This window comes from Enhydra lutris, unplaced genomic scaffold (assembly GCF_002288905.1).
Source record: "Enhydra lutris kenyoni isolate GAN:26980312 unplaced genomic scaffold, ASM228890v2 scaffoldscaffold33, whole genome shotgun sequence".
NCBI classification, from domain to species: Eukaryota; Metazoa; Chordata; class Mammalia; order Carnivora; family Mustelidae; genus Enhydra; species Enhydra lutris.
The window spans coordinates 21,964,843-21,979,244 of NW_019154117.1; the positions used below are offsets into that span (position 1 = coordinate 21,964,843).

Consider the following 14,402-nt stretch of genomic DNA (forward strand, 5'->3'; position numbering starts at 1 on the left):
GTAACATGGCCCCCATTTCTCTAGTATTTCAATGAAATCACCTTTTGAATTCTTCCCAGAGTTGTCTTTATAAATATTAGACAAACCACAAAATATATTCCAAATACATAACATTTTACAGTATGTTCCAAGCACAGACAGAAATACACGATAATTTACCTACATTTTTTTTCAAGATCCAACTTGCATTAGCACTAAAGACAAGATTGTGTGTGTATATGTATTTGCCATATATGTGTGTATATAAAACCACAAATGTACACATGGTTGTTTTCATGGAAAATTGAAACCTTTGAGACTGTGGGTTTTATCCCATGATATCTGAGAGGGAACAGGAATAATAACATGTCACAAACTCCTCAAACTGGGGAAAAATAAACACAACTATGTATGAAGAGCATATCAGTTGTGTGTATACAAATACACACATATATACAGATTCATATATAAACACAGCTATAGTGAAAATATGGTATATACATATACTCACACACTTGCTTTGAATTCTGTATCTCACTATATTATATACTCTCCATCTTTGGAAGCACTTTTCTCCTCTTTTGATCCAGGCAGCTGGAGACTCTCTCCTAACAAAACTGAAGTGGGTATTTCTAAAACACTGATTCTATTCTAAATGCCACAAAATGGCATTTCAGGATCCCAGTTTTATGTTTGGTGGCTATTGCTTAAATTCAGTAGACCCTATTCTTTTAACTCCTTCGCTTACAAACATTTCTATTCAGTTTCTGCCTAAAACAGATGTTAGCTGGAAATGTTAAAATATATTGATTACTCCCCAATATACATCTGCAGGGTTGGATTATGGGTAGTATTTATCCCATCAGTATTTTTCAGTGTTTTATGATGGGCAATATATTACATACTTCCATAATTCAAAAAAATATTACTTTAAACAGGCAGGGGCTAGGTTTGTTATGGTTAGAACTTTAAAGGAAATGATATGAAGCATGATTACAAGGGGGACTAATTTTGGGCAGACTACACTGGTGTACCATTTTGTCAGAAAGTATGAGTTGGAAGTCATGACAAAGGGGTAAAAAAAACCCTTCAATTTCAAAGCTGGCCATTTGGAAACTTCCAAAATAAGCTATAGAAAATATATTCTATGTTGGTATCAAGTTTCAGGTATTAAATATTCAATAAAAAGCAAAATAAATCACTGAAAGCACATTGGAGAGAACATCTTACAAACCTAACAGCAAGTGTATATTCTAGTTAGTTCAACTGAAGGCTTTACTTTTTAAAATTTATTTTCAAACTTATATGTCGAATAGAGCACCCAGAGCTCCATGAATGGTCAATTTAGAAATGATGTTAATGATGGAGTTGGAGCGTCTACTATGGTTAAGGAGAGAATACAGGCGCCGAATCTCTTTGTAAATGAAGGCAACAGAATATTCTCAATCCATGGAGAAATCCCAATGCACTATGCCCTAGGTGCCATACTCTTTTCTTGATCAATTATATCACAGTATTGGTAAGTACTCTGTCCAGGGAAGCATCAGAACCGTTCTTTCTATTGTGGATCTTATGGTATGAAGGAAGGTACTAGAACATTTGTTTCCTCTGCTATTGGGTTAAGGAGTCATTTTACTATTTCACCCAAGCTGAATGCGAGATCCTCTAATGAGTCCCTTCGACTTTCTTAATGGAAGCCCCAATTAGGAACGAGTTAAGATCTTAAGAAAACCAGGGAAGGAAAAGAGGATAACAGCCACCAAAAAGGAAGATCACCAGCATTTATCAAAAAGCCACACTCCATTCTTTCCATATTCTCTCTCTCTTTCTCTCTTACACACACTTCTTTTGAAATTTTTCCCATTGAATCAGTGAAAGGCATGAGGGACCTGAAAAATATGCCTTACAGTTTCTCCTCTTTGACTTAGATCCACTTAAACATATACCCATCAACTTGGACAGCAAGTGCACATTCTTTACATCATCCAATACCCATGCATCACCACCACTTTCGTAAAAGATGGTTTGCCTACCACCCCTGCACAGCAGCAGCCTCACCAAACTCCTATTTTGCTACTTGCCCAATTCCTATCTGTGTCTACTCTTGGGTTAATGTACAATAATATGCAATTACCTAGCATAACTTTTAACTGTTTTCCCTTTAAAAAACGTTCTTTCCCAACCAAAATATATGGACAGAATGCAAATGAAGGGAGTAAATCATCTTGTCCAAATACTTTGAAAAAATGGACCGCCCTGTGTCCACTTGAGTCTTCTCAGTTTCTACATCCTCCAGTTCCATCATCCATTTCAAGAGCTTACTTACTACAGTGTCTATCTACCTCATACGCAGGTAACAACAAATTATGCAATTGGTTCAGCCAAAAATATTGTAAAAAACAAACCAGTGCCAAAACATTAAAAAATTCCTGACATACCCTTTGTGCATTAGTCTTAAACAATCTGTACACTTAAATAACTCCAGGAGGCTTCTTTTTTTGCTAAAAATTTACCAAAATATTTTGAACACATAAAAATATTTTTAAAAAAACAGAAAACAAAAGCCCAGCATAAATTTAGTTGTATAGGCATGGGTTAGAGGACGTTGTTTTCACTAAGGATTATATTCAAAAACTTTCTCTTGGGTTGTTATTAAAATTCTGATCCAGAACCTTACAATGGTGCTAACTATTAAAAAAGGGGGAAATCTAATTCAGTTCAATGTATTATGTATTATGATATAATAAAGAGTATGTCTGTAGTATAATAAAAAATAAACATGTTTTTGGTTACTTAAAGGCCATCTTCCTGACCTATAACTAAAATAACTGTATTTGACTTGAACTTATTTAACTGCAGTGAATTATGGAAAGCTAACTGAAAGTTTTCAATAATCCGTTATGAGTGAGGAACACCTGTTCATGGCCCCGTGACCAAGCAGAACCAGGCATTTGCGGAAAAAGACAGAAACAAAAACAAAAAAAGCAAAATCACTAGTATTGAATATAGCCCTTAGTCATAGGAGATACAAACTTTACGAGCAGCCCAGCATGTAGAGAATGAGGTTGACTTTGCCAGCCACCCACTCCTTTAAAGGGCAGTAGTATTCATAGTGAAACTGCTCAAACTCTGGCGTCTGGCGGATTTCACATAAGAAGGAGAGATCAATACCTGACTCCAAAAGGAGGAGGAGCAGGGGGAATACAAAGAGCAGCAGCCCCAGGCCCACCACCAGGAGCCTGGAAAAACTCTTGACCAGTGGGTTCACCCGAATATGGCCTCTCAGAATGTCATAGCTCCACGACAAAGCTTGGCGAGCCTCCTTCAGCTCTTCCTCTTCGGCCATCAAAAAGGCATGTTCATCCGCTTCCAGTTCCTCAAAAGAATCCGTGTCTTCTCTTTCCAACTCTAGCCTCGAAGGACAGTCAAAGAGCATGTCGATCTCATCATCATCCATGGGGGTGGGGAGCAGGCTGGCACTCGGGTTGTACGCCAGTTCCGAGATGGTCAGGGGCTCTTCTTTGATTTTATCTTCTTCTTCATTTGGGGGGTTTTCATACTCCCGGGCTTCCTTCACTGGCGAGCTAGAGATCAGAGGGGCAGAAATGTCTTCTTTGGGTAATGGAACACCTGTAAAAAGAGACATTTGTCCCCTTAATTTTATATTTCAGGTTGTTTTTTTTCTTTTTCCTTCCCACAAAGATCTAGAGATGGAAACTAACAAAGAAAAAAGAAAGAAAAAGAAAAAAGGGGAAAAAATGGAATTCAAGGAATCCATGAAATCACTGTGTGGAATGCTGACTTTTAACAAGGTACTTTTAGTAAAAGACCCCTAAGTTCAACATGCTAAACCCCAAATAAGCAACACATCTCAAATGGTTGGCAATATTTGCAATACCGATGCGTACAGTTAGGGTCTGCAAGCCTCCAACTTTGGTCATGTCTACAAGAATAAGAGGACAATAAACCATTATTGTAATTTTGAATGGTGTCTTTTAGAAGTCAACAGTTACTGTACTACCTTAGATGACAAATTATAGAATCTACTGTTCAATGACAGCCTTATTTTTATGTATCCTAGTCTTCATCCAGGCACAAATTAGTGGCTTCTAGTTTTATAGAACTGCACTTACATACATAACTGTAATCATGTGTGCACAAACTTGCATCTTGCTCTTTTCATTTAACATTTTAACTTAGACATTCTCCATGTTGAAATGAACTCCCATAGTATTATTCTTAGGCTGCCAAATTCTCTACGAATACAGTAAATTTGTTGCTTATTGACAAACATTTAAATTGCTTTGCGGTTGTAAGAAAGAAATGCTAGCAAACACCTTTACACATAAAAGCTTTTTTACCCTTTTGTTTGAGTTCATTTGCCACAAATAGATACCTGAAAGGAAAATCACTTGGTCAAAGGGCAGGCATGTTATTTCTTAAAGTTTATCAGGGGAGAGCGGTTTCTTAGCTCTTCATGTCAACAGAGAGCAAATGCAGTTGCCTAAGGCTGGCTCTGCTCATTTTGAGTCTTGGGTTCTTAGTTGGAATTAAAATCTGGCTTTATCAAAGCCATGTTCCTCAGGGTGGATCTACAGGGTGATACAGTGGTAGCTGGGTGCATTAACTATTAACTACTACATTTCAGGATTTCCAAGACGTGCAAGAAGTGATAGACTGGACTTAGCTGTTGTTCCTGTGAGGGGGAGCACACAACCACCCTGGACCGTCAGACACCAAGGAGAGAATCCTGGAATGTGGGAGCAAGGCTAACGCAGCCCACTACACCAAAGAGAGCAAGACAGAGAACTCTGGAAAGGTAGGTAGAGGCGTGGTTCTATGCTGGCCCTAGGGCCCCTTCCTGGCCAGTGACCTGCACCATGCTGGGAAGTCCCCAAGAGCACAGGGGTGATATCCAGCACTGTGGGTTGCTTCAAGGGAGCTGGCTTTGCTTCATAGGGATTATAGGGGAATCTGTGGGGCTCAAAAACTGGGAATCTGATTGGGACAGAGCACCAGGGAGGGCGCTTCTGCCCTTGGATCTGGGCAGACCAAGTGCACACTTGCCGGGCCCAAGTCGTAATCCCAAGCGGTGGTTCTGGTTCATTTGCAGAACTGAGTCAGGAGAACAGTCTGACCCCTGGGAAAGCAGCAGGGTTCAGGTCTGCTTACTTGGGTCTTCAGAGTTGTTTTATCGGCCTGGAGCCTGGTCTGTCCCTTCCCCTACACTCTGTAGAGCCTGGCTCCTGGTCCTTCTCAACCAGAAAGCCTGATGGGGGAAACTCAAAGTTGCCTGAAGGGGCTTTCCTAGGTAAAAGGGTTGAGTCACGGTTCAAGGCTGTGGAGAGTAGTCCCCAGACCTGCGTGGCAGGAAAGGCTGGTGAGAACACCTGTGAGCTATGTGACTTGGCAACGCTCAGGCTGTGGGGTAGGTGGGTAGAGCTGACCGCCTTCAGATCAAAGCAAGGGTTACTGTTCAGCCAGAAAAACTGTGGCATGAGTTAGCTTGGGTAAGGACAGCAAAGAGCCTTACTAGCCTTGGAGCTGCTTCTCCTGCTGTGTCCAGGCAGGGAAACTAATTCATAACCCCCTGCCGACCAAGGAACCTCCCCAGAACACTTCAGACATTAAGAGCCCTGCTCACAGAGAGCCAGCCTGTGGCTTTCCTTGTCTGCAGAGCAAAACTGGTAGCCTCACCCGCCCAGAATATCCAGTGCACACTCTTGCTTGATTCAGGTCCCCAGACAACAAACGATGCAGGCCCTAGGTCCTGTCTTATTGCCCTGGCAAGGCAGGGAAGCTAATTCAGAACCCCACTTTAACTGCTGAGTATAGGACCCGGTCCTGACCATCTAGTAAGACTACCCGGAGAATCCAGGCAACTGCGGTGCCCATCCTACCACCTCACAGGGGCAGGGGACCAAGCCAGCAATCCTATCCAGCTCTTCTCAGTCAGTGGCACACCCATCCACCCATGACCTCAAAGCCTGAACACCTGTCATGCCCCAAAATAGCCCCTAACAGTAGCTCACCTGCCCAAGGATGGTACCAGCATACACATTTAGAAACCCAAACCGAGCTGCTGAAGAGCTCTCTGCCAAAATGAACCTGCAAAGACTCAGAGATCACCTATCATTTTCAGATAGGAAAGTAGTTCACTGGTAATCAATCATCACAATAAATCAGGTAAATATGACCACACCAAAGCAAATTAAGGCACTAATTACTAACCCGAAAGAAGCAGAGATCTCTGATCTGTCAAAGAATTCAAAATAATCCTCTTAAAGAAGTTTACTGAAACACAAGAACACATAGGGGGCTAAACAAAATTAGGAAAATGAAAAATGAACAAAATGAGAAGTTCAACAAAGAATCAGAAACCATAAAAAATATCCTAGAACTGGAAAATACAGTAATTGAACTGAAGAATTCAGTAGAGTGCTTCAAAAGCACACTCGACTATGCAGAAAAAAAAAATCAGAAACCTGGATGATTGGACAAATTATCTAGTCAGAGAATCAAAAAGAAAAAAAAAAGAAAAAGAAAAGAACTTATGGGATACAATGAAAGAAACAATCTTGGCATTATGCTAAATCAAGAAGGAAAAAAAAAGAATGGAACCAGGAACAAAGCAACAATGGCTGGCCTTCTGGTCTGAGATAACCATAGAGAGAGAAACTGAACTCACTTCCTCCACATATACACCAAATCTACAGGTAGTTATAGTCCCGATGACCTGAGGGCTGAATGAACAGCTTCTGTACAAGGTGATTGAGCACAGAGAACGGCGAGAGCAGTGGAGACGCTATAATGCAAACTGCACAGGGGAGGGACAGGACTGGGGGACTGTGTCCGGATTCGTTGTTCTGGAGCACAGAAAGTAAGCTGTGGTTAAGAGAGCTTCTAGAACTCTGTCAGAGGGCAGCAGAACTGCTGGAACTCTCTTTGGATCAGAAGGTCTGGCAAATGCCATGGTTTACATTCCCCCTCTACCTGACAGCAGAGATCCGAGCAGGGTCTGGATAGACTAGCCAGCCTGCTACCCAGCCAGCCAGCCAGCCCTGGGCACCTAGCCCAGACCAGTCTTGCATGCCTTGGGGTACACAAAAAGAGGTGTGATTTAAAAGAGCAGCAAGGATATAAAGACACAGCCCTAGAACTCTGCCAAATGTCAGGAGAGCTGCTGGAACTCTTTCCAGATGAAAGGGGCTGCTGACCACCAGAGTTGACAATTCCCTCCATCTTGGAGTAGAGGCTGGGAGTCCTGGCTTACTGCCTCAGTGGATCCTGGGATTAACCTACACCACCTCCAGCTGTCCAACCAAAGTGGCCCCAGCACAGCACATTTGAGATATGCCTAATCAGTACTCACTACAGCTCCAAGTGTCCCACCGAGGTATCACAGGAGCAAAGCACCCTGGACCTATACCATTCAGCTCCAGATGACTTGCTAGGGCAACTCTCTCACACTTATTTCAGGTCCAGCCACCCTAGCCGGGGCACACCCTGCACAAAACACCCTGGGAACACCCAGCAAGGACCTACCTCAGTTCCAGCCACCTACCAGGGTGCACCCTGGGTGAGTATCCCAGGAACCCCTGGCTTGTACCCACTTCAGCTTCAGCTGAAGTGTTTTGTCAGGGTGCCCTCAGCAGAGAGAGCCCTGAAACCCCAGCCCACACCAGCCACTGCCTGAGCCAGCCAAAGGAACCAGGAACAAATAGTTTATACAGGGGATGACCATACACAAGACCACTCCTTTGTGTTTGGAAGAAGCAGTTGTTCCACCTAATTCATGGAAACAAACACAGAAAGTCAAAATAAGGAGAAAGAGGAATATACTCCAAATGGAATAACAAGACAAAACCACAGAAAAAGAACTAAATGAAATGGAGATAAGCAATCTGCCTGATGAGTTTAATGGTCATAAAGATGCTCACTGGCCTGGAGAAAAAACGTGGTGAGCTCAGAACTAAACCAAAGAAATGAAAAATATAAAAAAGGACTAATCAGAGTTGAAGAATACAATAATTGAAATGAAAAAATACACTAGAGAAAATCAACAAACTAGTAGATGCAGAAGAATTGACATATCAGTGATCTGGAAGACAGGATTAGAAAGAATTTTTTAAAGTGAGGACAGGTAAAGGGATCTCTTGGTCAACAGCAAGCAAACACACAATCATATTTTAAGGGTTCCAGTAGGAAGGGAGAGAAGGGGCAGAAAATTTACTGGAAAAAAATTAGACCTGAAAACTTCCTTAACCTGTGGAGTGAAACAGACATCCAGGTTCAGGAAGCAGAGAGAGTTCCAAACAAGATGAACCCCAAGGAGGTCCACACAAAAACGCAAAATAATTAAAATTTCAAATTATAAGCCAGAATTTTAAAAGACATAAGAAAGAGAGAAGTAACTAGTTACAACTGGTACAAGGAAAAACCCCATAAGGCCATCTGCTGAATTTTCAGCAGAAACTGTGACTATATCATGCCACTTGCTCCTGGCCTGCAAAGTATTGAAAGGAAAAAACCTATAACCATGAATACTCTACCTGGCAAAGTTATCATTCAGAAATGAAGGAAAAATAATGGGGCGCCTGGGTGGAGTGGTTAAATGCCCAAGTCTTGGTTTCCGCTCAGGTCATGACTTCACGGTTGTGAGATTGAGCCCCGCATCAGGCTCATGCTCTCCCGCTTCCTCTGTCTCTCCCCTGTTCTCGCTCTCTTTCAAGTTAAAACAAAACAATTGAAGGAAAAATAAAGATATTCTTGGAGAAGCAAAAGTTAAAGGAGGTCATCACCACTAAACTGGCCTTAAAGAAATATTAAAGGCCTTTAAGTAGAAAAGAAAAGGCCATAATTGAAAGTAAGAAAATTGTGAAAGAAAAACAATTTTCTAACTAAAAGCAAAAATCCAGTAAAGAAAGTAGAATACTTACTAACTTAAAAAAAAAAAAAAAAGGAAGAAGTAAAATCAATTATATCTTAAAAGTTAAGGGGACTCACAAAATAAAAGGGTGTAAAATATGACAACATATACATAAAAAAGTGGAGGGGGGAGTAAAAATGAAGTTCTTTTAGACTGTGTTACAAACTTAAGTGACATCAACTTAATATAGACTGCTATATACATAGGATGTTATATATGAGCCTAATGGTAACCACAAATAAAAAACCTGATATAGGGGCACCTGGGTGGCTCAGTCATTAAGCAGCTGCCTTCAGTTCAAGTCATGATCTCAAGGTCATGGGATCGAGCCCTGAATCAGGCTCCCTGGTCACCAGAAGCCTGCTTCTCCTTCTCCCACTCCCCCTACTTTATTTTCTTCTCTTGCTTTGTCTCTCTCTGTCAAATAAATAAAAGCTTTAAAAAAAAACTCATATAAATACACAAAAAATAAAGAGAAAGGTAGTGAAACTCTAAAACAAAAGAAAGTCATCAATCACAAGGGGCAAGAACAAGAGATAAAAGGGAGAACTAGAAAAACAATCAGAAGTCAATTAGCAAAATGTCAATAGGTATGTATTTAAAGGTACATGGTACAGTAATTAAATGTACATGGTCAAATGCTCTGATCAAAAGACATAGGGTGGCAGGATGGATAATAAAAACAACAAAAACCCAACCCATTTATATGCTGCCTACAAGAGCTGCTCTTCAGACCTAAAGATACATACAGACTGAAAGTGAAAGATGGAAAAAACTTCCATGCAAATGGAAATTAAAAAAAAAACAAGGATTGCCACTCTGCCCCCCCTTTTTTTAATCAGACAAGAGAGACATTAAAACAAAGACTGTAATGAGACAAGGGAATTATAAAGGATAAAGGGATCAATCCAACAGGAGGATATAACATTTGTATATATATGTGCAACCAATGTTGGAACACCTAATATATAAAGCAAAGATGAACAGACACAAAGGAGTAATTGATAATAATAAAATAATAGTACAGAACTTTGACACCATATTTACATCAATGGAGAGATCATCTAGGCAGAATATCAGTAAGGAAACTACATCTTTGAACAACACGTATATCCATCTGGTCTAAATAAATATATACATAAGAGAATATATATTTCCTTCAAGTACACATGGAACATTATATGAAATAGATCACATTAAGCCACCAAATCTCAATAAACTTAAGACTGAAATTGTCATGCATTTTTTTCTAACCATAGAGGTATGAAACTAGAAAATCACAAGGAAAAAAAACTGGGGGGGGGGAACATGTGGAGGCTGATCAACGTGCTACTAAACCACTGGGTCAATAGAAATTTAGAAGCACATGGGGACAAATTAAAATGTTCAAATCTTTGGGACACAGCAAAAGCAGCTGGAAGGGGGAAATTTATAGCAATATAAGCCTACCTTAAGAAACAAGAGAAATTTCAAACACTCTAACCTCATCCCAAAAGAACTAGAAAAAAACAAAGTTAGTCGAGGGAATAAAATAATAAAACCACACATAAGTGAAATAAAGACAAAACAACAGCAACAACAAAAACACAACAGAAAAAAATTAGACTAAGAGCTGGTACCTCAAAAAGATAGACAAAATTGATAAACCTTTAGCCAGACTCACTAAGAAAAAAGAGAGGAACCAAATAAAATTCAGAAATGGTAGATGAGAAGTAACAACTGACAACACAGGAATACAAAGGATTATAAGAGACAACCACAAAAGTTATATGCTCACCAATTAGATAATATAGGAGAAATGGAAAACTTCCTAGAAACCTATAATCTTCCAAATATGAATCAGAAATAGAAAATCTGAACAGACCAATAAAAATAAAGAAATGGAATTGATGGTCAAAAAAACTCCTGGCAATCTTCAATGGATTCACAGGTGAATTCTACCAAATATTTGAAATATTTGAAGAAGAGTTTATAGGCATTCTCCTCAAATTATTCAAAAAAAAAAAAAAATGGGAGAGGAAGGAAAGCTTCTAAATACATTATGCAAGGCCAATATGACCTTGACACTGAGACCAGACAGACAGTACAAAAAAACAAAACAAAGCAAGCAAACAACACCAACAGAACCATAGGCCAATTTCCCTGAAGAATACAGACCCAAAAATCCTCAACAAAATATTAGTAAACCATATTTAATAATACATTAAAAAGACCATTCACAACAACCAAGTGGGATTTATTATGAAGATTTATTCAGTATTCACAAATCAATATGAAATATCACTTTAAGAAAATGAAGGATAAAAATCATATCTCAATAGATGCAGAAAAATCATTTGACAATGTACGACACCACTCATGATTAAAAACTCTCAACAAAGTAGGGTTTGAAGGACCATACCTTAACATAGTAAAAGCCATATATGAATACCCACAGCTAACATTATACTCACAATGATGAAAAACAGAGCATTTATTCTAAGATCATGAACTAGAGAAAGATGTCCACTCTCAATACTTTTATTCAATATAGTGCTGGAAATCCTAACTATAGCAATCAGACAAGAAAAAGAAATAAAATGCAAGGAAGAAGAAAAACTTTCACTACTTACAGATGACATGACACGACCCACAGAAAACCCTAAAGCCTCTACCAAAAACAGAATATATGAATTCAGTAACGTTGCAGGGTACAACATTAATACATAGGTATTGCTGTTATTCACTAAAAATGAAATAGCAGTTGTTGCTATTCATTAATAATGAAATAGCAGAAAGAACACAATTCCATTTACTAAGTGTACTAAATACCATTTTCAGTTGCACCAAAATGAATAAGATACCTATATGTAAACTTAACCAAGGAGGTGAAAGACCTGTACTCTGAAAATTATAAAACACTGATTCAAGAAATTGAACACAACACAAACAAATGGAAATACAACACAAACAAATGGAAAGATATTACATGCTCATGGATTGGAAGAATATTGTTAAAATTTCTGTAATACTGAAAGGAATCTACAGATTCAGTACAATCTCTATCAAAACATAAATAGTATTTTTCACAGAACTAGAATAATCCTCAAATTGGTATCAAACCACAAAAGACCCTAAATAGCAAAAGCACACTTAAGAAAAAAAAAAGAGGGTGCCTGAGAGGCTCAGTTGGTTAAGTGACTGCCTTCAGCTCTGTTCATGATCCTGGAATCCCAGCATCGAGTCCCACATCAGGCTCCCAGCTCAGTGGGGAGTCTGCTTCTCCCTCTGACCCTGCCCCTTCTAATGCTGTCAGTTTTTCTCTGTCAAATAAATAAAATCTTAAAGAAAAAAAAAAGAACAAAGCTGGAGATACCACAATTCCAGATTTCAAGAAACACTATACAGCTGTAGTAATCTGGCACAAAAAGAGACACATAAATCAACGGAATAGAATAAAGAGCCCAGAAATAAACCCGCAATTATACGGTCAATTAATCAATGACAAAGGAGGCAATATCCACAACGGGGGAAGAGGGGGAAACAGTCTCTTCTCAGTGCTAGGAAAACTGGAGACATGCAAAAGAGAAACTGGACCACTTTCTTACATCATACACAGATATAAACTCAAAATTGAGTGACAAACTAAATGTGAGACCTGAAAGCATAAAAATCCTATGCCTTAGCATTTTACTAGGTATGTCTTCTGAGGCAAGGGAAATAAAAGCAAAAATAAACTATTAGATGTAGATCGAAATGAAAAGCTTTTGTACAACAAAGGAAAACGTCAACAGAAGGAAAAGGCAACCTACTGGAATGGGAGAAGGTATCTGCAAATGATACATCTGGTAAGAGGTTAATGTACAAAATATATAAAGAATTTGTACAACACACCAGCTAAAAAACAATTTGACAAAAACTAGACAGAAGATCTGACTAGACATTTTTTTAAAGACGACATACAGTGAAGAGACACATGAAAATATGTTCAACAGTAATCATCAGGGAAATGGTTATCAAACCTTACCGCTGAGGTTATCACTTGTCAGAGCTATCACTGCACACCTGTCAAAGGGCTAGACTCAAAAAGACAAGAAGTAACAAGTAATGGTGAGGATGTAAAGAAAAAGGAAACTTGTGCACTGTCGGTGGAAATGTAAATTGGTGCAGCCACTGTGGAAGGCAGTATGGCGGTTCCTCAGAAAATGAAATAGAGAAATACCGTATGATCCCGTAATTCCACTACTGAATATTTACCCAAAGAAAATATAAACACTCATTTGCAAAGATACATGCATCCCCTACATGTACTGCAGCATTATTTACAATAGCCAAGATACTGAAGCAAGTCAAGTGTTCCCTGACAGAGGAGTGTATAAAGCAGATATGGTATATATACACCACAGAAAATTAATGAGCCATAAAAAAGAATGAGGTCTTGCAACAACAAAGATGGACTTAGAGGGCATTATGCTAAGTGAAATAAGTCAGAGGAAGACAAGTACAAAATGATTTCACTTATATATGGAATATAAATAAACAAAAAGCAGAAAGAGATCCATAAATACAGAGTACAAATTGATAGCTACGGGGATAGGTTGTATAAAATGTGTGAAGGGGAGTGGGAGATACAAGCTTCCAATTATGGAAGGAATAAGTCACAGAGATTAAAAGGAGCATATAGGATAGGGATTATAGTTAATAATGTTGTAATAGTGTTGTGTGGTGATAAATGACAACTACACTTGTGGTCACCATAGCATAATGTAAAGAGATGTCAATTATATACCTGTGACTAATGTCACATTGTGTGTCAACTATACTTAATTTTTTAAAAAAGCAACAATGGTGGAAAACTTCCCCAACTTGGAGAGAAATAGAGATCCAGTCCCAGGAGACCCTGAGGACCCCCAAATAGGCTGACCTGATCTGACCCCCAAATAGGACCCCCTGAATAGGCCAACACCCACTTACATAACTGAATTGCCAGATGTGAAACACAAAGAATTATAACAGCAGCAAGAGACAAGAGAGAAGTTATATACAAGGGAAATCCAATGACACTATTGGTGGATTTTCAACAGCTACCCTTCAGGCCAGAAGATAATGGGATGACATAGTCATGCTACCGAAAACAAATAAACAAACCTGTTAATCAAAAATGCTATATCCAGTGAAGCTGCCCTTCAGAAATGAAGAAGTTATAAAAACTTTCTGAAACAAACAAAAGCTGAGGAAATTCATCACCACTAGAGCTGCCTTAAAAGAAATGCTAATGGGAACTCTTGCTGGAAATAAAAGAATACTAATTAACATAAAAACTTAAAAGGCAGTGTAAAACTTACTGGTAATGATAAAACAGTCAAAGTTAGATTGTGTGGTATGGTAAAGTTGGTTCATAATTCACTTACAACTTGAGTTTAAAAGTTAAAAAACAGGGCGCCTGGGTGGCTCAGTGGGTTAAGCCTCTGCCTTCAGCTCAGGACATGATCTCAGGGTCCTGAGATCAAGTCCC

At 39.1% G+C, this 14,402-nt stretch overlaps 1 protein-coding gene across 1 annotated transcript in view; it reads right to left on the reverse strand.

Annotated features, from left to right (window-relative positions):
* Nucleotides 1-2,887: 2,887 nt before the first annotated feature.
* LOC111153568 (FERM domain containing 3) overlaps nt 2,888-14,402 on the reverse strand; it is a 348,258-nt gene continuing 336,743 nt past the window's right edge. The window contains exon 14 of the mRNA XM_022512676.1: nt 2,888-3,609. Coding sequence (XP_022368384.1) covers nt 3,014-3,609 — 596 coding nt within the window. The 3' untranslated portion in view covers nt 2,888-3,013. The remainder of the gene's footprint in view (nt 3,610-14,402) is intronic.